Source organism: Schistosoma mansoni, chromosome W (genome assembly GCF_000237925.1).
Source record: "Schistosoma mansoni strain Puerto Rico chromosome W, complete genome".
Classification (NCBI taxonomy): domain Eukaryota; kingdom Metazoa; phylum Platyhelminthes; class Trematoda; order Strigeidida; family Schistosomatidae; genus Schistosoma; species Schistosoma mansoni.
The window spans coordinates 29,910,317-29,937,485 of record NC_031502.1 but is presented as its reverse complement, the minus strand read 5'-3'; the positions used below and the strand labels follow the sequence as shown (position 1 = coordinate 29,937,485).

The 27,169-nt window shown below is 35.2% G+C and overlaps 1 protein-coding gene across 2 annotated transcripts; it reads left to right on the top strand.

Moving 5' to 3' along the window:
* Positions 1 to 17,104: 17,104 nt before the first annotated feature.
* Smp_061950.1 (putative u3 small nucleolar ribonucleoprotein) lies at positions 17,105 to 25,075 on the top strand (the record flags this gene model as incomplete). 2 transcript variants are annotated; one of them, XM_018789305.1, is made up of 6 exons in its annotated part: positions 17,105 to 17,116; positions 19,254 to 19,446; positions 19,499 to 19,698; positions 20,790 to 21,097; positions 23,663 to 23,733; positions 24,915 to 25,075. In XM_018789305.1, the coding sequence occupies 6 exons, from the start codon at positions 17,105 to 17,107 to the stop codon at positions 25,034 to 25,036; spliced, it is 906 nt and encodes a 301-aa protein (XP_018654762.1). In that variant the 3' UTR covers positions 25,037 to 25,075. The 2 variants fall into 2 exon arrangements, with proteins under 2 accessions (XP_018654762.1, XP_018654763.1); XM_018789306.1 differs by lacking the exons at positions 23,663 to 23,733; positions 24,915 to 25,075 and having other exon boundaries at positions 20,790 to 21,475.
* Positions 25,076 to 27,169: the final 2,094 nt, after the last annotated feature.

The following is a 27,169-nucleotide window of genomic DNA, read 5'->3' as shown; positions in this document are numbered from 1 at the left end:
AAGGCTTTTCTTCGGGACGGAATAACTCGAGTAATTGATCCTCTGCAAACAATTCATAAACGTTTTAAGTTTCTATGGTGTAATGAGGCGTAAGTGATTGAAAAAATTCGATACATCCGCTCTATACATATTAAAAATTCTGATCACACATATCGAGGCGTTTATTTATGAAAACTAATAAAGGTCAATTATATAAGAGTTCAATTAATATTAATATTAAATTTGAAATATAAGATAGTGATGACATGATATGGTAAGAATGAGAGGTTATCACACTATCCAGGACAATAAAATAGATTAAAGATTGCCAGGTCAGATTAAAGGTAAGAAATACAAAGGAGGTTTGAATTTTCTCATAGCCATAGCTTCCCAATCTTACAAATGTGTTCTTGACATTTTTTATACAAGGCTTTAAAAACTATTGTAAGGTCAATCCTTCGGGCTATTTTCATTGCGTCTCACTACCGAGGAGCATGATTTTCCATAACATATGTTTATCGAGGCATGAATCAAGTGTCTCCAATCAATCTAATTTCATTAGCTTTGATTTATAAATGCTTTGAAAAGTATAAATGTAATCAAGTTATCCGAAATTCTTAAAGCAAATATGTTTTTTTTTCAAATCAATACCGTCTTTTAACTGAGCTATTTTGAAATTAAAAATTTACATAGCTTTTATATCATAGTAACTAAAGTATCAGCACTTTACAAAGTAGCACGGTGATTATCATTTGTTTCCGACAAGACTATGCTATCATGATAAAATAATCATTGTTCAATTTTTAACTCTACTCTTTATTTTTGTGGATTTTCGTGGAGATACAAAGTTCATTAGTTAACTGATGATAAATTACATATATTAGTAATAATTCAACGATGCTAGAGATTTTTTCGAATTCATATACTGAATAATATAGAAACTTTTACATTCTCATAATATATTAGATTGTTATTTCACTGACTGGACTATTAAAATACTAATTACTTTAAGTGAAGACTAACACTATTGCTTATTACATACTTCTGACGAGAATTTAATAAGCTAGTTACTAATTTTTCGTGTTTCATTCTCGTTTGGATCTTAAAAATACAATCTCACAAATTGTATGTAATTAGAAATGTAAACCATGGAATGCTAACTCAGAAGTCGATAGGTTAGGCCTTCGCTGCAAGAATTGAATGTTCTAGATTCGATACCTAGTAGGACAGTGAATTTACACTGTTGAGAGGTATCATACTGGGATGAAATATTTGTACAATGCTTCCTTGCTTTTAATGACTGTCTAGTTAAAATTATTTCATAATGTAGACTAAAAATATGAAATCTATTCATTTTTGTTCAAGAGACTTCAGTGCATAGTGAATCCAATTAGAAAAGGCTCAACAGTCTACTGCTTAGTGTTTTGAAATACACTCTTTAACATTCATTCAAATAAAAGAAATTGGATAATATTCTTTAGAATTTTCAAAAGAGTTTCTGTATTGATTAGTTACTAACTGACAATTTGTTAATAAAACTTATGTTAGTTGGAATTCGAGGTATGTGTAGGAATTGTGAATATAGTATTTGACCTTGCATCAACCATATAAATAATAGATATCGTACGATTTACCACATCTGTCCGATTTTATAGAAACAAATTCTTTCAATTATCACAAACATCCTAGAATGATACAAATGAAAATTCAAACACTTAATATTTCTCTATCAACTTTCATGCTAAATGAATATTGTAATTAGTAAATCAGAATACATAAGAACCAGCTTATATGTATATTAGACTAAGTTGATGCACTTCAAACCAACACATTAGCAGAAATTAACAAAATAAAGTGTAAATAGTATTGTAGTGATCGGCCGGTCTCGATAAGAACACGATTGGAATAACAGAAACAATTATTATTATTGTAACCAATTGTACCAGAGATTGTTTTACTGTACTTGTTTAACTGTATCAGACTCACTTCTTGTTCCGCTATCCGCCCTGTTCGGTTCGAACTTTCTTACGCTCTGCCCATTTTGCCTGTACCCGTTGGCACGTCTCGGTATTCTATCGATACCACGAGATCGCCAATAAATATACTTTATCTGGACTAATTAAAGCCTTCTGATTTGCAAGTTATCAAAGGAACCAAGTCGTTTCTGGGCGCGTAATCGAATTGTAGTGCTGATCATAGTCCGTCCTCGACTCGACCCTACTACAGTATTAACAGAAAGTATCAATGAAAGTCATAAAAAGCTAATCTTATATTATGTAATTCTAAAGTAGCTAATTTATCAACAGACCAATAAAATATTGTAGAAGATTTGAGTCATGAATACATCAACGCTACAACAACAACAACTACTACTAACTTTGGTGTTATGTTACTTATCAATAAAAACTTGATGATGGTAACTTCTATCATTGACCAAATAACAACTTATATAAGGTCGCTAATTTAAAAGCCGACCAATGGAACAAGGTTTTTCTAAAAGATTGTTATGATTACAGCTCTATGACTACTGGATTACAATCAACAAGAGTATTCAGTGTCTTTAATCCTCGGTTTAATGAATTTACTACCAGCCCATGAAATCTCAAATATTATAAATCAGTTCTGATTACTCAACAAAAGTCATGTAAAAAACCTTAGTAGGTCTGAATAAACTAATTGAAACAGGACATAGAAACTTGTACTGTAGTTTGTGATTTGTCACTATAAAATAAAAGATATTCTTGTTGGGTTAGCTTTTAATTGTTCGTCATAACTCTTTAAGTGAGAAGCAAGAGGTAGTGGTACTTATTAATCTGAGACGCTATCGGGAAGTGCACAGAATTTAAGTCACTAATGCTTCTACTGTAGCTGTGTATAGTATTATTTCTTAAACAGTGCGGTGCCTAGTATTGTAAAACTGTCTTGTTCGTGTTGTTTGTTAAAACTATTTTCTTTATTGTAGACTTTTCTTATTTTCCTTTCTAAAACTCATCTTTTGACAGTGTGACTTTCTAATTTTTATTTCTTCATGATACGATCACTTTGGTTTGAAGAATAAATGCTCTAGTCTCAAAACGTCCCAAGTATTTTTTGTGTGTAATATTAAACAGTAACATTTGTGAGATAATTTTCTACGAATATATTTTAAAGTTTATGACACTTCTTTCGTAATAACAGTGCCTGTTTAAGCAGTGTAAATTTTGTAAAATCCTATTAAAAGTTCAGATATCAGAATGCATTACCTAATTTTTTTTCTATGTACTTTTGCTAAAACAAACTACAAGCTTGTTGTTCAACGCTTCAAACAACGTGACTTTAAAAGTACACATTTAATCAATTTGTGTTATTTATACATGTTATAACTTGTTTCTAATAAATAGTAAATTCACGGTAGTTTACATTTTTATGTATGTGTATAAATGAATGTAATAAATGTATTGTAACTGATCTCTTCGAAGAGAAAAATAGGTTTTATGGGTGATTCATGAAATATGTACATATATAATACTTCAGTGACAAATATTTATTTGGATAAGATTTACCAGATGTCTGATAAAATATAGTTTAATTGTTTGATTTCGAATTCCAAATACAATACATTCGTTCGTGCTCATCTAGTACTGCATGGTCAAATTGCGTTTCTTCTGGGATTACTAGTATGTACTATAAATCAAATACGTCACATCATCATATTCACGTCACAAGCTGATAACAGCTTTATAACTCCATTTTATTTGATACGCACTAACAGTTTCTGGGTGCTTCCACTTTCCCATCCAAGTAGTTTCTCGTTGCATTAGGTTTTAGTCGGTCATGGCTCAAGGTATTTCTATGGCTCAATGTGTGCGACATCACCAATGGTTGTGGAGATCAAAATAAATCTCAAGAAACATGGTTACTTAGTGGTCATAAAAACGGAATACGAAGCGTATACCGGAAGAAAACGAATAAAACACGATTCTGGGGCTGCGACGTGTAAGATGTGAAATTATAGAGAGTATTCAGGGGTCAAACATTTATAGTTTGTGACATGACCACTAGATTGTAATTGGTTATTTATTCATAAGGTTATATGTCATTTGGTCCATTGTTAAATATAGCTTGGCTTAGGTAAGCTTAATCGAGCATGTGGAAAACTCTGAATCGGTTCACAATGCAGCTTTGGGGAGATTAAAATTGAGTAGGCGTTTAACGTAACCGGATGTTTACTGATAACCTATTTCAGAGGCTTGCATAACGTGTGACAAAGAAAGTTGACTCTTATTTACTTTATGTTCCCAAAATCTTTATTACAAAATCCTGAATCCGAAGGTTGTAATTGATATTTTTGGCAAATTTTAAAGTAGCGCAATTTAGTGTAGTTTTATTATATAGAGCCTTTTAAGGTAAGTTAAGGTTGGGCTTGATTCGTCTTAACAATGAGGGATCCAGTTTTCATGTTGCATATCTATTTTAATACGACAGGTCTGGCGTAATAAGCCTTACGAAACGGCGTTGTACTTTCTCGATTTTCTGTTGCTCTAGAAAATGATTACAAATAACCTTCTTAATATTCCTCAAAGTTCTAGACAAGATGGAAATGTGATTAATTAGATGATAGTTGCTTACGTCCAGTCAAGATCGTTTTTTAAATTGAGGGATAATGTATATAGTCTTCTAACGTCAAGAGAAAGTGACCAGATCAAAGGACAGATTGAATATTCCAGTAAGCAGGATAAGAATATCCGAACCCTTAAATTTAATTAACTTGACAGGTATTCCATCACAACCAATTCCAAGAGAAGGTTGTAATGATCCTATTACATCTCTCACAAAACTCGGCGTGAATTCTTGTTTTGCTTATGTATATGCGCTAAAACTGCTGATTATATGTTCATTCTGATTACATCTCGTGAATGCATGCACAAAGTGTTGCTAAGAAGCTCACATAGTTCTGTTGGGTCCCTTAAAAGGCATCATCGAACTTTAGGATAGTAAGAATACTAGACTGAATACAAAGTTTCTCCTCTAGAATAGCTGTTAAAAACTGTTCTTATTTTACAAATTGGAATTCTGTTGTTCATCATCTAATTCCATTGTTTACCGAAAGCTTTTCATACTGACTAGATGTTAAGAATGTCAGAACAGTCATATTAAACAAAGTACCTTTTTCTCAGATTCCATAGTTTAGATCTGCATTTAATGGGGATATTATCACATTGAGAGGTACGTGCATTTTTTTCACAATCAGAGCGATTAAATCGAGACAACTCCTAAGATTTAAGTAAAGATAATCTAGTGTACTATTAACGTCACTGGAAAAAAGGACTTATCTTGATTAAAACCACGTAGTAGGATCTCGGAGTAAAACAGGTCGGTGTTTGCAAAGTTTATGATAGAAGCTGTAGGAACGTTTGTTATATTTCGAGTACAAGAGCACTTTTGTGCAATGAATTGACAGGCTACAGCTGTTAGATCCATTTTGAAAGTGAAAATCCCTCCATGCATACATTTGTGATTTCTTCCTTGTGGTTTCTTTATTTGTATATATTGTTAACTTTTTTGATGCTAATTAAGACTGTAACGCTTAATTTTCTTGGTTTTCCTATCGTTTTTATTGAGTCTCTATGTTTCTTACTGAACTGTATTTAGTTTGTTTTAATTGTTATTATTCTGGCGGCTGACATATTGACTGCTAGCTCTTTGATTGTGCGGTTTGATTTTGACTGGGATCGTGCATTTTTGGTTGTAATTTGGAGCACTTTCTCAGAAATTGAAACACTTTGTGTTATAGAAAAGCCGCTCAAACGGAATCTTACTTGATCTATCCAGAAAGGATAGAATGACACTCACCTTCTGGTGTTTTCGATTGAATATTTTGGTATCAATTGTTGGTTGAATAACCGGGTGGTAATATTTGTTTAGAACCTTTGTTACCCAAAACACTTTGTTCTGATTTCGATTGGGTCACGCGTCCACAAACCTATTCCCCCGTTATTCGGCCACATCCGGACCTATTGGAATCTAGGTTTGGATCTTACAACAGCTTCAGCAATAATAATAATTGATTCTCAAATAACAGCTCGTTACATGAGGCATGCCAGTTTACAGACAAGATCAAATCGTTACAGAAGTTACAATTTTCACTGTAGTAAACTACTCAGCTGGGTCGATATTTTGTAAGATATGAATGTAGATGGTTTTAGTAAGAAACGTAATGCCGATATCACAATTGACGCGCTTTATGAAGGTGGCGTTGCGACATGCAACTGATGGTCGAGAAAAGATCCATGTGAAGCTGGGGGCTTCTAAAAACTTCAACCTCATACCACTTTAGAATATCTGAGGCTTTAATAATGGCGCAGGACGAAGTCGCCCGTTCCATATCTGTTTTCGGTGGTGTATCTCAAGCGGGTTGTAAAAGTGTGTAAGAAAAGGGAAGGACGAGAAGCAGAGCAATGTTCATGAGGAATAGTTAAGGTATGAATACTTGGTCTATTTCTCTGTTATTAAGGTACTTATTAAGCAAGAGCATTCTAATATGTTAAAGAAAATAAGTGTAAACAAGGTATGAGTGGATAAGGAACCATATGAAGTAAGGTTGTTCAGAAAGAAGCTGAAAGTATGGGATTATGTGTAGTTATAAAATATAGTGCTGAAAACAGTATTCTGATACACAAATGGCTGTCTCCCTTTTTGTAGAAGATATTTGAACCCTTTTTGTTTTTAGAATTTATAGGGCATTGAGCCAACTTAGTTTTTAGCAGATTGTCTAGTTTGCTTGCAATAGGATTACTCGGTAGGAAATAAAACCAATTCAGCGTTTTGAACGCGATTTGAAACGGTATTTTACATGAATAAATCAGCATCAATACCGTTGGTTTGTGACATCCCACTTGACATAAGGAGCCGTAATTTAACATAATGTTCTGCCGGACAGACATGGGTGGATTGAAGTCATCTCCCTACCATCATGTTTGCTGGTCGGTAACGCCACCCTTCCTCCTTTTGTGATGTTAGGCTCTCTTATGTTTTTGGTATGAATGTTGCTTTAATCCAAGCCGATAGTTGGAATATACAGTCTCTACTAGTTCCATGTTACAAGCAAATCAGATGGCTAAAGTATTTGTATTATAGGTCGAACATCCACTAGGTATATCATACAGGTCACATTATATGTGGTTAAGAGATGGTAAGAACTAATAGCAAGTCAAAGGATATGAAAGAGTAGAAGACAGTAAAATTTTCAGGGTCAGAAAAATAAAACATTGAGCAACTCACAATAATTTGGGACATTCTGAGCTCCTTTTGATCGGCATCCATAAGATTTATGAGTAATCTGTCTACTTGTAATAAAAAAGACATGACACTTCGGAATAATAATAATTCTTTAACCATTAGAGAGATTCGGAATCTGAAAGTGAGGGTTAAGAGCAGAGGGCCGTGATTTATTAGTCAATGAATAGTGAGAGAGGATAAAGCGTGTGTCCTGTAACTTGGTTATATTCATGTTAATAACAATGGTGTTCGTCATATTTTTGTTCCGTCTATAGTAAAGTGCCTCATTGGTATGCAGGAGTTCAAGAAATAGTTGGTGAAGCTCTTAAATGTTTAGTAACAGGGTTATTAGCATTTTAAATTTAGTAAAAGTGTCACAGCTACGGATAGGTATTGGCAACTTGTTCCACAATAAACAATTCCGCACTTTAAAAAACTTACAACGCATTTGTTCTTGGTGTTTTACGGTAAATAGTGTATATGCGTTGTTTCTTAGTCTATAGGCTGGGTCATGGCTTATAGTAGGGCAGAAGGTTAGGAATGAGAGTCCAATTGTTGCTTTGTAGTCAAATATCAGATTGTTCCTTAACCTACGGTGCCATAAAGGTTCCAAAGAGAGGTGCTTACACTTATCTGTGTAATCAAGAGTGAAATCACTTCCTGGCAGTTGGCATGTGGATCGTCTGTGAACATCTACTCTTATTTTGTCAGTGGTATTCATATTAGAGAATATAAAAGAGCAGTATTCAGGGGAAGGTCGTATTCATATTTTGTAAAGGGCAAGCTTAGCCTCTGTCGTGAAGAAATTTTTTGTTATGAAACCAATTAGACGTCTAGCTTTAGAAATAATAGAGGAGGCGTATGCTTCAAAGTTTAGGCTTCCTGTGTAATTAATTTCTAGATCGTGTGCTGATTTAAATGTCTGGACTTTACTTTTATGTAAGTAAAGTTGTGGTTCATAGGGGTGCTTTCCAAAGTGCATGATCCCGCATTTGTGAAGGTTAAATGGTGAATGCCACTTTTCTCTCCAGATAGTTAGGTTATTGAGATCATCTTGAATCAGGGATACACTTTTACTTAGAGCCTCAGGCTTATAGCTGTATACTATTTTGATATCATCAGCATATAAGTATGGTTTCCCAGATTTTATGATGTTACATATATCGTTTATATACATGAGAAACAAAAGTGGGTCTGATACACTTCCCTGGATGACGCCACTAGTTATTGGTCTAGGTAATGAGAGACAGTCGTTGTACTTTACCATTTGTTTACGTCCCTTTAAGAATGAAAGAAACCATGAATAGAGTGGGTTGCTGATTCCGAAGGACCGTAGTTTGGCTAGAAGCCTTTTGTGTGGAACTTTATCAAAAGCTTTCTTAGAGTGTAGAAATATGACTGACACAAGGAGTCCATTGTCTCGTTTCAGAGTTATATCATTCATGTAGTCTACTATGCATGTATCACATGATCTGGACCTAAGAAATCCATGCTGCGAGACCGAGATGAGATTATTAGTAATTAGACGCTGGACTATCGCCGTCTTAACTACTTTTTCCATCACTCTAGACACCATTGAAGTTATGTTTATGGGTCGGTAATTATCAACATTTGCTTCAGGTCCTGTTTTAATTTTGGGAATGATGTGTGTAGTTTTCTAGGCAGTAAGGTGACACGCTGTAAAGAGTGATATCGCAAATAGTTTGAGTAATAAAACACACATATCATCACCTCTACGTTTTATCATGCTAGCCGGAATACCATCTGGTCCATCAGTGTAAAAGTGTTTTAATGTACTAATTGCCTTAGGGATATTTTGTACATTGAAGTCTACATTAGTAATCGCACGGGGAGGTGCTGGGATTAGTTCAGAATCATTGAGTGGTTTTTCATCAGTTGATGATGAACAAAAGTTTTCGCTGAATAGTTTCGTAACAAGTTTAGGATCTTCATATACTTGTTTGTTTTTAATAAATATGTTCCCTCTCGATTTAGAACGTTTTAGTTTATCTTGAAACAGTATGGTGAGTGCAGAGTAGTTATTATTAAGTTCGACAGTAGGTTTTTCCTGTTCGACTGTTTTTTTGTGTACGTATTGCTTCTGTTCGGAGAAGTATTTCTATCATCGCTACTAAAGAGGATATGTCATTAAAGTTGTTGAATCAAGTAAAATATCTTTGGAGACGTTTTCGTGTACCGACCAGTATATACAAATCTTTAGAGAACTTAGGTCTCCAGTATTTTAAGGGTGCGGTTTTGTCAATGATACTTCCGATGTTGTGATACAATATATTGTTTAGTATGTCGGTATTGTTTGCAGCTAAGAAAGTTCCCCAATCAGTGCTTCTTGGGTAATTGTGAAAATTATTACAATCTACCTTGTGGTAGTTTCTACGAAGTATTACAGTTTTACGTCTACCGGTTGTAGGTCTTATATTAAGGCTACAAGTGACAATGTTATGATCACCACCCGGAAACGTTTTTCCAATATACACGGTATTGGGGGTGCGGCCACTGGAAAATACTAAGTCCGAGATATTTTGATGTCTGGTAGGGCTACTGACATACTTAGTCCATTGTCCTAATTCTAGACATTCAATAAATGATTCATAATGTTTCGAAGCCTTGACTGGAAAACAAGAAATTTCAGGCATGTTGAGGTCACCACAAATGAGCTTGCCTGTGAATGGGAGGGATGATGCTAGTGTGAATACCTCTGATAATACTGCCATTTCACCTATTGATGCGTTAGGTTGTCGGTAGACACAGCCGAACAGTAGGGTAGTAGAACTCAACGGCTCTAAAAAAATCCACACAGAATTCTTCAGTTTGCTTAACTCAGGCATATCACATAATAGTGAGTTTAGGCTAGAGTGAGCGTAAATAAGGCATCCTCCGCCCCGTCCTTTCAATCTATCACTTCTATTTAGGAAATAGTTAACAAGAGACATACTTAGGTCGGAAGTATTATTGTTAATGCATGCTTCAGATATCATTATAAGCGGTGGTTGATATATGGAAACAAACAGAGCTAAAGCCGTCTTTTTATTGGAGATGGACCTAGCGTTGATACGATACATACTAAACAAATGGCTCACTAAGTTAAAATAAGTGAGAGTATCTCGATTAAAGTTGTCATAACCCTCGCAGGTGTAATATGGGTTTGAAGTGAGGGATTGAATGTTCTTCAATAGCTCTGTATTTTGATAGCTAGAGTTAGTGGGGGATGTATCAAATGAGCTAGTGAAGTTGCTTGGGGGTTTTGCCCAGGAGAGAAGGGTGGGAGTACTCTCTGTTGGGCACTCTGCGGGGGAAGCAGTTTTAGGTTCTGCATGTGGTTCAAAATGACCTGGGCTCTATGCTTCAACAGGGGTGCCGCTAGGGGCCTGGCACAGGTCGACTATAAAGTGTACCGTTATTTGCAAAATAGTTCTGATGGTTAAGCTCGTAGCCTCTGTTATAGCTATTCGCGTTAGTGTAAGCACGAGGTGGACCTGATGCACGTAACTTGAAGTAGTTACGACTGTTATTAAAAATGGAAGCCGCTTTTATGTGGTGGGTTGGTGCTGAAGGGTTTGAAAGTTTTCTTTCTGAGAGCAATTACAATTGTGATCCTGGAGAGTGTAGATAGGATGTGAGGTGAGGAACTTATAATTACTATGCTTATTAATGGTTTAAGGCTTTAGAGGGTGTGTGAAGTGATCAGTACATTGGTAGTTTTTGTTAGTCTGCATGTAAAATGGTTTGGTACGCTCAGTGCTACTACCTTTTATGTAACTTAGAGATGTTGATGGCAAGTTACATGATATCAGTAAGTAGAACCTATTCACTGTTGTTGGGATACACACAGAACAGTTGGTATCAACCTTACGTGTTTCCCTATTTGGTATCGTGGATTTTGTCTCTCCAAACTTTTTTGTCATAGCTGAAGGGTTTCTTTGCCTCTGTGAGATGAATTTAGGTTCATTCGAATCATCTTGTAGAGTGTCTTTAGAGGAACTAATTTTCAAGTGAATATGTTTGGTTGGATGTGTGTCATCACACAGCTCACATTTTAGTATCTTACTGATCGAACAGCCGAGATCAGGGATGTCGTTATGCTTTTTAGTGACCGTTGGAATCCGTATCTTATCCAAAGGTTTCTGATCTGCAGACTCATCTAGATCTACAGAGTGACCTGCCGTTTGAGGAGTGACATCATGCTCATTGTTCATGCGCTTTATATTATTCACTGTGTTGCAAACTGCCTCTAGCTGGTTATTTACTGTAGTACTATTATGCGATTCCATCGCTTCACGTCTCCTTACACGACGTTGACAGGGCGTTAGGTCAGTAGTGACTTTTATGCTCTTGTATGGAATTAATGAGCTCGAATCAACAAATTGTTTCACATCGTTACAACAGCTAAACATAAACAGGAGAAGGCAAGTCAGTGTTTCCGACTTTTTTCTGAGGCGGATGACTTGGCGGTTGACTTTCGGCATATCCCATGCTTTGAGGCAAATATCCCTTAACGTATTTGGGTGTATGCGATCAGAGAGATTGTATACAACTGCATTGTGGGAAGACATCTCTCTCTTCGTCACTTCTTCAGTCACAAATTCTAAAATACACTCGGTCTTAGTGAATTGTTCAGGATTTTTTATCACTAATAATACCCCATATGCGTGTAAGGGGTGCTAGTTGGTTGAGTTGACCGTTAATTTCGGCTAGAGAGTTTTGTAACTGACCAATATCAGCATTATATCGATTAGTATTTTTGTAAGTGTCAGATAAGCTGTTAGACTCCATGGTTTTTGGTATTTTCGATTTAGGTCTTAGTAAAGCATGCTGTCTGGTAGACCGTGTTGACTTTTCGATGCATGTGGGTATTTCGCCTTTTATGTCAACTAGTCTTACAGTTAGCATACTGCACGAAGAGATGGAGGGGTTGTTACATGGAGAATCAGGTCGTGATAGTGATATTTGTGGATAGGACGCATAGGATTCAGAAGATATAGGCTTATCATTGTCAGCTACTGAGTCGTCAGTCATAGGGTTTGCAGACTTCGACCTTCTAGTAAGCTCGAAAGTCTGTGAAATTTCCATTTTTATCAGAGTTACTTGCCATAATTTGAAGCTGGGTGAGTAAATAGCTTGTCTAACTAGAATGTTATATCTGAGTATACAGTTATTATTACGTATTAACCAGGTTAATACTAAGATCAGAGACTATGAGTATATAAAGTATGTCAGATATAAGGTTTTAAGCTATAACGTAAGAGAGTACTGGTAAGAGGAAAATCTATATTTCGATTAGTATAATCCAAACATAAAGACGCGTCAATGTCAATTGCTATGACCTTATATAAGATAAGTGTCCGTCAAAATGATTTTCCTGTGGTAAAGTGTAACCAATATACGAGATAGGATGATAATCTAAGAATAATACAGCCTGCAAAAGAACAAGTCGAAGAATTTCTAAACCACGTAAAAAGATGTTAGCACTTTCAAATTTCACTGCTTGGAAATTCAAGAATAATATACTCAGTATATGTCAAGGCATTATCTGAGAAAATCAAGTTTAATAAATTAGCTTTTTGATGGGCCTATTGACTGTGCCGGTAAAATAAATCCCCAAAATCAATAGTTTTGTAAGTCTTCGACATTTGATACTGAACAAATTTGTTTAAGTAAACTGGCAGTGGCATTGAGCCGCAACCACACAACCCTCAAAGCTGAACACGAGACAACTTGGAAAATAGTTATTCAACAGTTAACGCAGACGAAAACCAACAGTGGAATAGGTGGGAAGACAAGGTGTACTCAGGCTGGGTAGCATCAGATATGTCGACTATCACGTCGAGTCCTCCTTGTGTGACTTATCTCTTTTACTCATATTGAATATATTATTCTATCTCCAGCCTAAGTGAGTTCTCCATCATATGTTGGTGATTACTATGATGCGATGGGTCGGTGTAGACAATGATGTGACTCCCAACTAAGATCTTATAGATTAGGCAGCCACATCATGACATATCTACAACTTTAGGATTAGGTCTATTATTAGAGCAGTCTCAATAACGAAGTGGACCATAATCCTACAGACTCACCTAGCTGAAGGAGCCTGGTCACGCATCCACACGAGATCACGAATGGGTATGCTGTGCTCAACTTCTCTCACAACTGCTACTCGGCTTAGATTAGTTACTTTTCAAAATATCGATAGCCTTTCAAACATATCTTCGAATCTCTTCGCTTCTGACTTCTGATTTCACTGAGTTGGCATGTTTCGGTTATAGAAGGTGTTACTGGGTCAAGTGTTGTCAGACTCCAGATACTTGTGGCATCTTTGTGACTACCTGTGTCCAGCTGTTTGTTTCTAGCACTTCAATGAATTTTTCAAAATGAGGGGGACCACGTTATGTATTCCAGATAACGGAAGGCATATTAAAATCACCAGCTATTAACTTAGCCATAGGTAATGACGACAAGTATGTGAATGCTTGATTAAAATGTGTATCCGTTGCTCAGGCGGCACTTTGTGGTCTGTAGACGCAAACTTTCAACAAATATTGATGGGCACAATTATCCACAGTGACGAATATAGAGTCCTTTAGCAGTTTACAACCCTCTAGGAAGATTATGGTCGATAGAACACGAGGTCACACTTACATTATCCAGCCCTAGTCTTTACCTGAATTTTGGTCTTGACGGTACATTTTGTAAATGTCCACACACAGTGGCGAATCAGAAATATTAGGTACGCACCAGGTCTCAGTAAATAGAATGAAGCATGAGTTGATCAGGTAAGCTATAGGGTTTGATGGTAAGTTACATGACATCAGAATGGAGAATCTGTTCACCATTGCTGGAACAGCTATAGAGAAGTTGCGTTGAATCCTACGTATTTCCTTATTTGATGTCGTAGATTTCACCTGTCCACTCTGCTTTACCAGAGCTGGAGAATTCCTTTGTATATGTTAACGAAATTTAGGTTCGTTAGAGTCATATTTTGTGATACCTTCAGGAGAACCAGCTTCTTATCGATAAGGTTTAGGTGAGCGTGTCTTCCCACGGAGATCCATGCTAATTGGAATGCTACGTGGCTTAGCATTGGGATCAGTGTTTGCGTAAATGACCCCCACAACCCTTTGACCTTAACACGTGATCGAAGCTGCATCAACTGAGAGACTCTCGAAGAGATGACTAACATGATTCATCCAGCTTCCTATCCTTTCTCGGAAAAGGAAGCAAACCTATACTTTTGTTTTCTCATTACTCGAAAATTTCAGACAGAGAGTTTATTATTGCTTAGCTCTCAAACTTCTCCAAGAGATACGGAAGAACAAATCAAAATACTTGGTTTACTAGTTCTGTTTAAAGAAACTCTGGCGTTTTCTGGTCATCTCCTTAAATATCTTAAGCCTAGTCACAACACTAACCTAAGAGGCAACACCCAGAAACTGGAGACCCAACATAGCAGGACAGACTGCAGACACAACTTCTACTCCGTAAGAGTTGACAAATGCTGGAATCCGCTGCCTACTGAGCCAGTCCAAGCGACTTCCCAGGAGTCCTTTAGGAGGAAACTTGACTTATTCTTAAGGACTAAGGATAACATATTATTATGATTTACCGATTTATTTTTTCCTCAATTATCGTTAATATATCTAGGTTTTTGCCTGGAGGTATTGGTGATCCACTGGTACTAGACACGGAAGCCCGTTAAGCGAAAGCTTCTTCTATTCCGTCCTCAACCATTGGAACCATTTGTACCATTTGAACCCTGAACGACCTTCTTAGATAATCCGGTACTTTGAAGTTCAGCACCGTAGATGGTGAGCTTGTTTCCATACTTGGCGACATTACTGTTGGTGCCTCATTACATTCAACAATAAAATACGTGTACCGATGTGATGTGTTCAAAGTAAAAAATTGTAAAATATCTAGAGTAACGACGTTCAGTGCTAGTAAGGACAGGATAAAAAGTGGTAAAAATATATTCGACAATCGTGTGCATTTTTTTTTACCGTGATTCATGGTTCCCCAACAAACTAAGTGATATCTCAACCTTAACAAAAATAGTCGCGTAGTTTTGGTGTTTGTTTGGTAGGTGATTGGTGGTGAATTTCGAAACTTCTTAGGACCCAGACACTGTATTTATTACTAGACTCTCATCTAATTTATCAGATCACTGCGATACTGTTGTACTGCATGAATCCTATATGACTTCGTGACACTGAACATCCATTTTAGGGAAACCGCTAATTATCGAAAAAATCACCGCTCTCCCGTTAACAGCCTCTTCAGATACATAAAGCCCAATAGTACGAATCATAAACATTCTCTGTTTCTAAATTGGTAAGGGTTAACTATAGGTCGCTGACTTAAATATTATTACCGTAACTTTTTATATTATCTCTAGTGCGTCGTATTTTCATAATGCTGAGCGATCGGAGATTACTTGACTTTTATCTGTGACATAGTTCTGGTCCAACGAACGAATTAAGATAGAGTGTACTTATTGCATAAGTACTGTGTAAATTCATTTAGATATTGAGAGTTTACGAATAAGACTCCTTAAAATTAGGGGTTTACTGGACATTGTAACAGTTTTTAGACTAAATTTAAAGCACTTGTCAGGTCATAAGTTTTATCTGAGCCTTTTGTAAGATTGTTCACAGCTCAGATACATACGTCCAAACTTTCACGGCATCGGTTTTAAGATAAATATATTACACACGTACACAATTCTGCCAGAATATAGTTACCAATCATAACTTCAGTCGAGACGCTAGTTATCCTTAACCACCGTCTAGTTCTATGTGCTGTGTTGGCTAACATAGGGTTAAGGAAACTTAATAGTTAACAAATTAAGACATAGTATCAGTCTGTGAAGTCACTGACTTAAATCCATATCAGGTCCTACGTTGGTAATGAATGACAAATTATCTGATAACTCCTACATCATGTGTATATTGTCTATATTTCTAGACTTCTTATATTCACGTATACAGGCATACACTATAGGTTATCAGTGATTGTGATTCTAACTAAAATTACTTGGCAATTCGTTCAATAAACAATGAATATAGCATTTCTGTCGAGAAGTAATGTTTGTTTTGATTTATGTCTACGTCTGTTTCATAAAATTCACTACAAAAAGAAATAGTCGAAAACATATGTTTGGTTAAAATGAAGTAGTTTTAACGTATTTTTAAATATAAACTGGCCTACCAATAATCAGGCAACTTGGAATAAACTCGTCATGCAACGTCTCACTTAATGTAGATGAAGTTATTTACTTCACACAAACATAACATTCCATATCCACCAGCTTTAAAGTTGTTAGGATAAGTATTTATTCAACTTAGAACTTCCATTTTACACAAGTATGACAGCATTAAGCATGGTTCTATCGTTTCAGGTGTGCTATTTAGATAAGTTTTAGTGTCCAAAGTAATCAATTTCCGTGATTTATTATTTATTTATTTATTTAAACACATAAATATTGGTTCAAAGGGGCACCAGATACATATGCGCCATACAAATCTCATTTGATTTGTGTGAGGGCTATGATACTGCCTGGGTGCCCAAGCTGATGCAGGTTGTGTTTAGTGGCTAAGGTATTTGAGCTAAATAATATATCTAGCCCTAGCGTATAGTATGACTAAGATTCTGCCCATACATAGTGAGCATTCGTTGTTGTTAAAAGTTTTCAATTATGTGCTAACTCAAAACTATTATGGATTTAGATCCATCCTGTACGTAAAACTAACCATTATAATTGAAATATACTTTTCTAGTTTCATTTATCTTTTGGTGACTTATTACGTTTCTTTGTCTGTTTGCTTTTGGCAAGAGCTGCTTGTTAACCTTTCATATCATGTCAGATTCTGTCAGTAAATTCCCTAACAAAAGTTTATTTAAAACATGGGTTTTATATGTACGAGATAGTTAGTGGACGGTTCGTATAAATACAGTTTCCACTGATTGTTACCAGAAACGCCTATGATTTTGAATGCAATCCGTTTAAACCAATTTATATATATTTTTCGTAACATTTGTAGTATCATTCTCTGTAAGTTAGCAAACAAGCAATGTTTAAGTCTATATTTTAGGCATTATTTTATGTGATGCTGTCATACGATGAAAGTCCCATGATTTTGTAGTAGAAATTTGGTCCACATGATTAGATACTCCGATAAATACTTGTTAGTGCGTCTAGAATTCTTTTTGTAACAATTTAATACAGATCTCTAAACTCAAGGAGAGTATTCAAAATTGTAAGATAGTGATCCCTGTCCACTTAAGTCTGCATTATACATTAAAGCTACACTGTCCAGGCTTTTAAAAATGTAGATAAATGTTCATTTTCATGAAGACCGATGTATAACTACTGTTGAAATGGCTATGTATTATTAGGGAGCTTTTGAATGTGGTATTGTAAGTAACTAGTAGTATCTTTGGCTGGTTGAATATTATGTTACCTGTGTTTATGGGATACGTTGTACAGGTGTACGCAAATAAAAATGTTTGACACTAAAACTACTTTAGAAGACGAAGGTCCCAAACTATGAGTGGTTGTGAGGCTGCGTCTGGAAAGAAAAGTGGTTTATGAACCAGTTCAGTTCACTGATCACTGCATGAGTATGATGTAATACGTTGTTTCACTATTTTATGAATTATATTTCCTGGTCAAAAGTTTGACACGGGAGACCTCATCACAACCACATGTATAGGTTCTTGGTCCGGGAAATTATCGCAGCCGTCGTTCTATTTGTAGTTCAGTATTAAGTAATGAGTCTTGGCGACTACTAACCTTATCTCCTAAACTGTTGTAGCCTCTCACTTGATGGGCATTTTGGTTTTAACATGTTTTCGAATAAAAAATTTATAGACCAAGTAAAACGGTTTGAAAATAGGTAGTTAGTCTACCAATTCTAATGTTTTGGAAGATGTAACCTTCCGAAGCATTGACCTGTAAATGATCATTGTAGAAACGCGATATCAGTCAACCTGCCTCAAATACCAAAAGCTAACTCATTTTTTAAAATTTTGTTGTTACTGATCGCTTTGCACCGTATGTGCAACAACTCAGCACAGCATAATAAGATGGCGTATGATGAAAAGCGAGCAAAGTAGAAATAGACATTTTAAATCATTAGTCAGTGAAGTAGAAAATTTCTTACTCCGAATTTTTATTTACGCTGCCGAGAAGTTAGAACAGCCTTATCCGAGGATCTATTCTGTTGTTTAACTAATCAGTACAAACTACCTAGTTTCTTTTTCATTGTAGTTTTGTATCACATAAAAACTTTCGTGTAAATTGGTATTTTTCGTAGATACAGATTTTTTTCAGCAACAGAACAGGCTTTGTCTTTCAAAATTACGCGGCTCAGTGGGATATGAGGTTCTAGGGGGCACCTATGATGTATTGTTGTTAATTTGTTTATTGAACATAAAAGAAAATATTAAGTAAAGGAACAAAAGTTTCTCTCCCTTAAAGAGGCTAAAGATATAGCTGTTGAGTGCATAAATACTCATGACGAAAATCGATAGAGATAAATTACTGTGGAAAATATGTTGGACTGATATCAGAACACAAGATGGTTGCTCACTAGAATTGCTTTTAAAAAATTATATGCTTATAAACAAAATGATAACTGGAAAGTAAAATTAACTAGATGCTATAGGGGATTGAGGAAATCGATTCTGTGGGTCTCACTCTACAGTAAATCAAAACCCGACCGTTAGGCCCATCCCCTGCCCATCATATTAATGTAGTTTTCAGTTTGAATTACTATTATGTCTGTTTTTCAAGAGTTTGAAGTGAACTGATGTCAAAAAAGAAATTCGGAAATATTTCATATATTCCTCTTAATTTAAATAAGTATGACTATACTGAGGTTGTCTTCAAGCCTTAGTATTCTGCTAGATAAATCCCACTGTTGACATAATTGCTATTCCTTACGAAAAATGTACAGGATCTTATTATTTTTGTGTTATTTATTATACTGTGTGTCTACATTCAGTTGAAACGCCAAGCCAGATTACGCAGAGAATTTATTTACAGAAGATCAATTGAAGTTCGAGATGCTGAAAACGAAAAGAAGAAAAAGATGTTAAAAGCTGCCTTAGCTGAAGGGAAAATGCTACCTAAAGAAATTCAAGAAGGTGCTTTACAGTTAAATGAAGAATTAGACTGGAGTGATGATGGCGGTGAAGGTACTTATGTTTGAGTTTTATATATGTGTTCTTAACAATCCATTTACATTAGGAGTTGCTACTAATCAAGATGATGAGTATCTCTGGGCTGGAACTGAAGATCCGCGCGTTGTTATCACTACATCACGTTCTCCTAGCTCAAAACTAAAAGAATTTGCTAAAGAATTACGTTTTCTCATTCCAAATGCTGCCAAAATTAATCGTGGTAACTACTTGAATAAGAATTTGTTGGAAGCTTGTTTAGCAAAACAGGTGTGTGAATTTTTAATTCATCTTATTTTCTTTACTGACAGATCTTAGTGATAATATATTTTTATCACTAACCTGGTTGTAATATATTCTAACTAATATAACTGACTTTAATCTACATGAAATCGACACTTAAAGTTATTATGGTTTCAAAAACTTTGTAGAAATGAGGATAGGATCTTAATTATTGGATAAGAAAATGTACCATGAATTTTAATGCCTAGATAGTCTACTGACAATTGTACGAGTTCACTGTTTTGATGAAAGATGTTACAGTTGATGGAAGGTGAGAAAAATAAATCTGCATTTGCTTTAAATGTCTTTGTTAGTGGGTTATTTTTGTCACAACAGTCGTTCCAAGGTACATGTATGTTTTCCCCAGTCAGTCATATTCAACGTAGAACCTGTCACGTATTTTTACTGATTCCGTTCTCCACATTGCATTAGCACAGAAAGAGGAAAACAATATAGAAGCCAGGGTATTAATAAGGGGGGGACTTGACTTCCGCTTCGCTGACTCAAGTATGGTATTAAGTTTAAAAGCAGGACTATAATTTCTTCCCTGTTCAACCGTGTTCTGATTTGGGGACTTGTCGAGTGAATTGGTGTCCAAGAATACTAAGCGATAGGAATAGCTGGGTAGTAATAAGAAAAATTATAACAGTACTAGTTTCCATTTCCTTACTTTTTACATGCTTGTTTTTCACGTTGCTTATGTTAACTAAGAAAGCTGTATCATATTGTCAAAAAGTGGTTGTTATAATCATGCCTTCATATCTTACGATTCCTTCTAATCAAATTCTTTTCAGTGCAAATGAATTGGCCGGTTGCTTCTAGCTTCTGACTTCTGTCATTCGCTAATGATCTTTAAAATGAACATTGTTGTTGTTACAATTATATTTAAACGATAGAAAAAATATAAAAAATCTGAAAATTTCTGTGTTAAAATGCAAATGATTACAAATCTGCAGTAGTAACCGAAGTTATTTCATATAGTCTTATCATAAAGCATTGTTAATACACCATTTATTGTTATGAAAAAATAACCTTGTTTTTATTCTCCTTTATATGTGCATTTTTCTTGAGAATTGCAGATTACCGATGTCATTATTGTCAACGAATCACGTGGCGTTCCAGACACTTTGATTATAAGTCATTTGCCCTTTGGTCCAACTGCTATATTCACTTTATACAATGTTCGCACACGTCATGATATGGAAACTATGGGTTGTGGTACCGGAGCGAAAATGCCTCAAACATATCCTAATCATATATTTAAGGGATTAAATTCTAACTTAGGTCAACGTGTTCGTTGTATATTGAAACATTTATTTCCCGTACCGAAAGATGATTCGAAACGTGTGGTTACATGGTACGAAGAAGATGATGTCATATGTTTCAGGTTAGAATGTTTATTATGTGATTTTTATTTTTACGTGTCACTTGTTATCAGATGAATTATTCAGGAGACATTTTTCAGTAAAATTATTGTGTTTCTCTTGAACAATTCTGATTCTCATAAATTGACATCAGTCATTCTTTAAAATCTTCGTTTGGTAATTATTCGTGCGATCTTAAATCGTTTTAAAACAGTAAACCAAACTATTACGACGACACCATCAATTTGGCGTTGAAATGGTTGAGATAGGTTTAACTGCTGATTCGTCCACGGAATCAGTTTCCAAATAGAAATATAATTATTAAAGAACTGATAACAGGTATCCGTTGAAAAATTAATACTGTTTCGTTTATAAAATATATCCAATCAGAATAATCACATCAATAACCTTTAAATTAAAAAAATCATTATTTGTAGTGAGAGGAATTATCTATTTCTTATATGTCATGTAAAATATGAAATATCGGTTTCACATGACCCGACCGGGAGGGAGGTTGTGGATATGCACTATTGAGGAGTCTCGTACTAGCTCATAACAGCTGTCCAGTGTTTCTTGTTTTTTTTAGTGGTTATCTAATCCAAATCATTTTGTTATGTGAAACTTGAAATTCAAGAACCTCCACAACACCCCATAAAGATAGAAGATAATCTAGTCGTATCAGTTAATACTTGATTCACAGCAATTCATATTTCGAAGTGAATCACTATTCTAAATTTTAAGTTTAGTGGTAGTGTTATTCTGGAGGCGATGCCGTCGTGGTTATGACACCCTAGTTACTGAATATTAACATGTTCTAACCGTACTGTTCACCTGCTTTGATTTGTGTAGTTGACATATAGGTGTCACTAAATCTTCTATACCTAAAGTAAACTATGAGATAATTGGTAGGTACTTAAATTTGTTCTTTATAAATTGGTTATGGTATGTTATTAAAATTGTTGCCTTAAAGATTACCAAATTTGATTTCAATTATTGTTAATTAGTTGGTATTGCATCATTGCATCATTCTACAGTATATATTGAAAGTAATGAATTTACTATCGATTACGGTTTGAATTAGTAAATCTACAGCACCGAACTGATTCCTAAATCTTGGTGGTTATTGTCAGCTGAAAATTAATGATTACATTCTAGTTGTAGGTTGGCAGTGGAATCCGGGAAACATGTTAAAAAAATCCTATTCACATTTTACCGGTCGGACGTACCTACAACCATGTGTTGTTTTTTCCATGAAAGTTGAACTTATTAACTGCTACTTCATGTATTTTCTTCACTATTCAATGATCATATTTACCACTATATTCAACAAGAGTTGCATGCATATGTAGGATTTATTGTGAACTATTTGAGTTTTGTCGTTGTTAAAATTCAAGATTGTTCTGATAAATTTCTATTTGGGATTTAGCTTTAATAAGGGAGTTGATTCAGTATTGTTAACCACCTTTTCTAAAATATAATTAACGTATAAATACCAGTAATACTTAGGTATCCGCTCAAAAGATTTATTATTAGCAAAGATTGATCTATTTTATCACGACTATTAACTACATTGAAACATAGGCTTTAAACACGATGAAGGATAATATTATTTTATGCATAATGTGTAATAAAACCTGTTTTGGAGTTTTTTTCTGTTGTCACTGACTGAACCATACTTCTGTTTTACTACTTAAAACAGATCTAAATTAAATATTCTATTGTTATTCTAGTTTATCGTAATTTAGCGAATTGATAATTGAAGGATAAGATTGAAAACCATTCTCCTATTGTGTGAATTTCATATATGGTTCTATTTTGACGAATATTTCCTCTGATATTAAGAATGCTCGTGCTCAAAATTTCTATGGATGATGTTCTAAAGTACATTCCTATTAACTTCATGAACAGATAATTTTCATACGGTGTATATTTTATTCGCTCTAGAATTAAGTCGGGTCCTGACCCTGCTAGCCTAATTCAGTTTGTGTAACCGATGTTTGAGAGTTTTTTTGTAATACTAAGGCTATGCTTATATCATTCATTCACTGGCCTCTACTAACGATCAAGTAATTTGAGATCGTATAAGTACTTAACATACGTACATTTACATGGCGGGTAAAAAACCCATCGACTCTTTGATCTTGATTTGATAGCGAGATTTCCGAACTTCTGTAGTACGCTCCATAAAATGCCTAACAACTTGTAGGGCAGCGTTAAATTATTTTTAAATAGGGTCAGTAAAATCACCTCATTTATTGAGGACAATCTGCCGCAGATTCGGGTTTTAAACCCAGTTATAAGTTCTGTTTTGATTTTTATTAACGCTTAGGAGTCAGTGGACATACTTTAACCCCTAGTAAGTCTCTTAATAAAGGAATTTGTTATTTATTGTAGAACGATTTTACTAGGGGTCAGTACTACTTCACTAACTTAAAAACATCAATAGTCATGACATGAAAATGCTTTTATCAAATCTCAGGTCGTAAAACCCCATTTCATAATTGCAGTGTGTTATTTATTATCTCTTTCAATTATATTGTAATGAGATTGTTATTATTTATGATTCATTACTTTTTTTTTCTTTGAAGACATCACACATATAAATATGTGGATAAAAAATTGGAACTAACCGAGCATGGGCCCTCATTCGATTTACGTTGTAAGTATGGTACATTGCATGATCTTGTGATACAGAGGAAAGATTAAAGAATGTGATAAACAGTATCTTTATCGGGCTGTTGAAATAATAGATAGAACTTCGTTGGATAGATCCTTTACATCGATACGATACGTTAACTGTTCATGATCCCAAATTATTGATACAAGCCTCCTTAGACACTGAAATCATATCAGTATAATAGATCGGTTTTTAATAGTAAAATGTCATCATTATATACAGAATATTCAACACTTAAATATGACTTGAAAAACAAACAGTTGAAAGGATATGAGCTTTGTGCTTCATTCGCTAATAGATCTTGCTGTCAAGCCTGATTCTTTTCTCGTATGCTGTTTTCTGTGCTTCAATCTTCCCCTAGAAATTTGTCGCTGTCATTCAGTACATATCACAGTTTGCGCTCACTTGATTAACTAATCAAGGAAATATTAGAAACCAAAACACATCCATCATTCTGAAAGTTCATATATGTCCTTAGTATTCAAGTGCTGAAGCCACTAAACTATCCAATAGCTCTGACCCGTTCATAGAAATTGAGTTGCTGTATTCATCGTTTAAATTTATGAAAATCACTAATTCAATAATCGTGTGTAGAGCGAACAATGATAAGCAGTTCGAAAAATGTATCACCCTATATAAGAAGCGATAGAGTGAAGTTAAGGGTCTTTTAAGTTGCTTTTATTTGTTCGATCTTAAACAATGTATTAGTTCTCAGAATATCGTTCTGTTTCTGAAATCCAATAATAACTTTTGCTACCATAACGATTTTAAGTAAATTTGTTTTACTTAATCTTCAGTTGATAGAACTAATGTGAACGAACTGTAAACTAATTGCAAATTATTCAATTACGACAGTAAATGATTTGTATACAGTCTCGATTTTCAACAGCCCCCGCTCATTTAGTGTTGACTTTATCCATTTTTTGCAATGAAATAATCGGCTTGTTTCTGGAAAATCTTGGCTAGGTGTTACTGATTTGTTTTCATAAACAAGGTTACTGTTTTATGTTTTAAGAAAAAACACTTTATTAAGAAGCCCCTGCGCAATAAGTCACAATTTTATCGTTACTTTTGTTCCTTACTCAGATTTCATCAAATAAATTTATATTCAATAATTAAAGATATTTAACTTCACGTGTGGTATGTTTTTATTTTACTTACAGTGTATAAAATTTGGCGTGGACCGTTACACGAAGAAGCCACAGCAGACATTGAATGGGTTTATCGACCTTATATGAATACCACTTTTAAAAGACAATTTTTGTCAGAACCATCATCTCCTTGAACCTTATTCTATTGTAAATAAAATCGAACTTGACGAGAACTTATTCTAAACGTAATTTAGGCACCAGCCTTATCTATGTCAAATCCGTATTCTTTCTTGTAAAACGACATTTTCCTCACCTCAATGCATGGCTACTAATCTGCTCACCAGTCCACACTGCATTACTCTTCGAGTATAAAGCACGACTGATGGACGTTCACAAGGATCATAAGTTAGATATAGGGAGTTCAAAATATTTTTCTGCGAACGCTTGGATATAGAGCGAACTTTGTGTTAACAATATTTACCATTGTATGAGATTGTAATTTGAGTAGCGTTTATGCTGTGATATTCAAATCCTAGATGTTTTAACATGGAAGATCGAGTGAACTTATGTCTTCCAGTATTTTCAATTTGGTTGTTCATAAACCATCGTATTTACAAATCCCATAGTTTCCGTTGTTGATTATTGATTGGACTACTAATCTTCAGCCTTGCTCTAATATATCCTGTTATGACGAATACGAGATATCCGTCTATCAGTTATGGGACGAGTATGCTGCGCAGCAGTTCGCTCTGTTCTACCTTACGGCTGCGAAACGAGGCCATTAAGAGTAGATCACTGGGTAAGTAATAGTCAAGTTAGACACATGGTATTAGGGAATGATGGTAAATCAGTTGATGAGGTCATGAATCTCCATCGACTGATTGGACCACGTGTTACGTATGCCTGAACACCGATTACCACGACGCGCAATGCTGACTAGTATTGGTGCAGACTACTTAGTTGAGGTCCGCGTAACTATCGTAACCAGTAGTTGAAGACTCTGTGTAATATGGTTCGGAATCGATCACAATGACACAGGTGTATACACTCTTTGTCTTCCTTTAAGCTATGATATTAAAATTGCTTCATATCTGTCTTTCTTCCTGTACTATATCCTTATATACAATCTCTATTTTATATATCACCACCACTAAATTAACTACTATGAGTTTGGTGTTCATCTTGTGTTGATGAGGTATGGCGATTTGGACCGATGCATATATGTGCATGGTCCTACGTTGCAGCTGACTGATTATATCCTGTATCATTGAGGTGTTGTTTAATCGTCTGTCTGATACTTTCTGATAAAATATCCTGGCATAGAGATTTAAAGATGAAGTGTAATATCGCTTTTGTGAAGGCATGCTGAGCCAAGTTCTCCCATTTTCGAACAAGGGAAGACCTGTTGAGTCAGTATTATCTTGGTATTTAGGTTTGAGGTGTAGTGTTTTCCATCTATTCTTATGGAAGACGTCTTCGTTACACACCAATATAGAGTGATTCGTTAGCATTCCTCTACCGACGAGCAGTTTCTGTAGATGTAAGATATGGTTGACTGTTTAATGCGTAGCCTTTGTTCAATCCTAACACTAGTAATTTATCTGCTGTCTTACCAGTTGATAGATTAAGTCCATTCCGATGTGTGTGGATCATTGCGTCACCTGACTTCTAGGACCCGGGCGGCGTGTTTCTTTTGCTAATATTTTGATGTTCTTTCCAGTCGAAATCCTGTACATAGTTGTGCACATACATTGACACAAGTCGATCTACGGTGTTCACTTAACAGTTTGGTCTGTGATCATGTATACTGAGAGTGTGACCACTCTGTCCTAATAGAGCAATACAAATGTCGTGGACTATTCTCCCTCAAAAAACAGCACAGCTTGGAATTTCCTTTATTTTTATTGAAATCTAGTACGATTTCTCAAGATGGACTACGTCAAACTTTTATGGTTGAGGCGGAAATGTAGGGGGAAAAATCCACAAACTGAGTGAATTTCTCCACGTTTGTATACCCCTGTTTCCGTTCTGTATACTCCACTGGAAGCTTGTATGGTGATATTCGCTTGCACGAAACACAGTTCCCACGTTAGTTTTGTGAACAAGCGACAGGTAGAATACTTTTGCGGCAAATGCTGTATAATTATTGTTGTCATTTCAATTAGAGTTGGGTTTATAAAGCCGTCTATATTCTTATTACTTCAACTATAGTCGAAGTCACTGTTTTTACGCAATTTACATTGTTACCATAAAGTGACAGCTGTTGTTTCTCTCTCTTGTGATTCGTATTGTCCACCAAAATAGTTCAAATAATTGATATGTTCGAT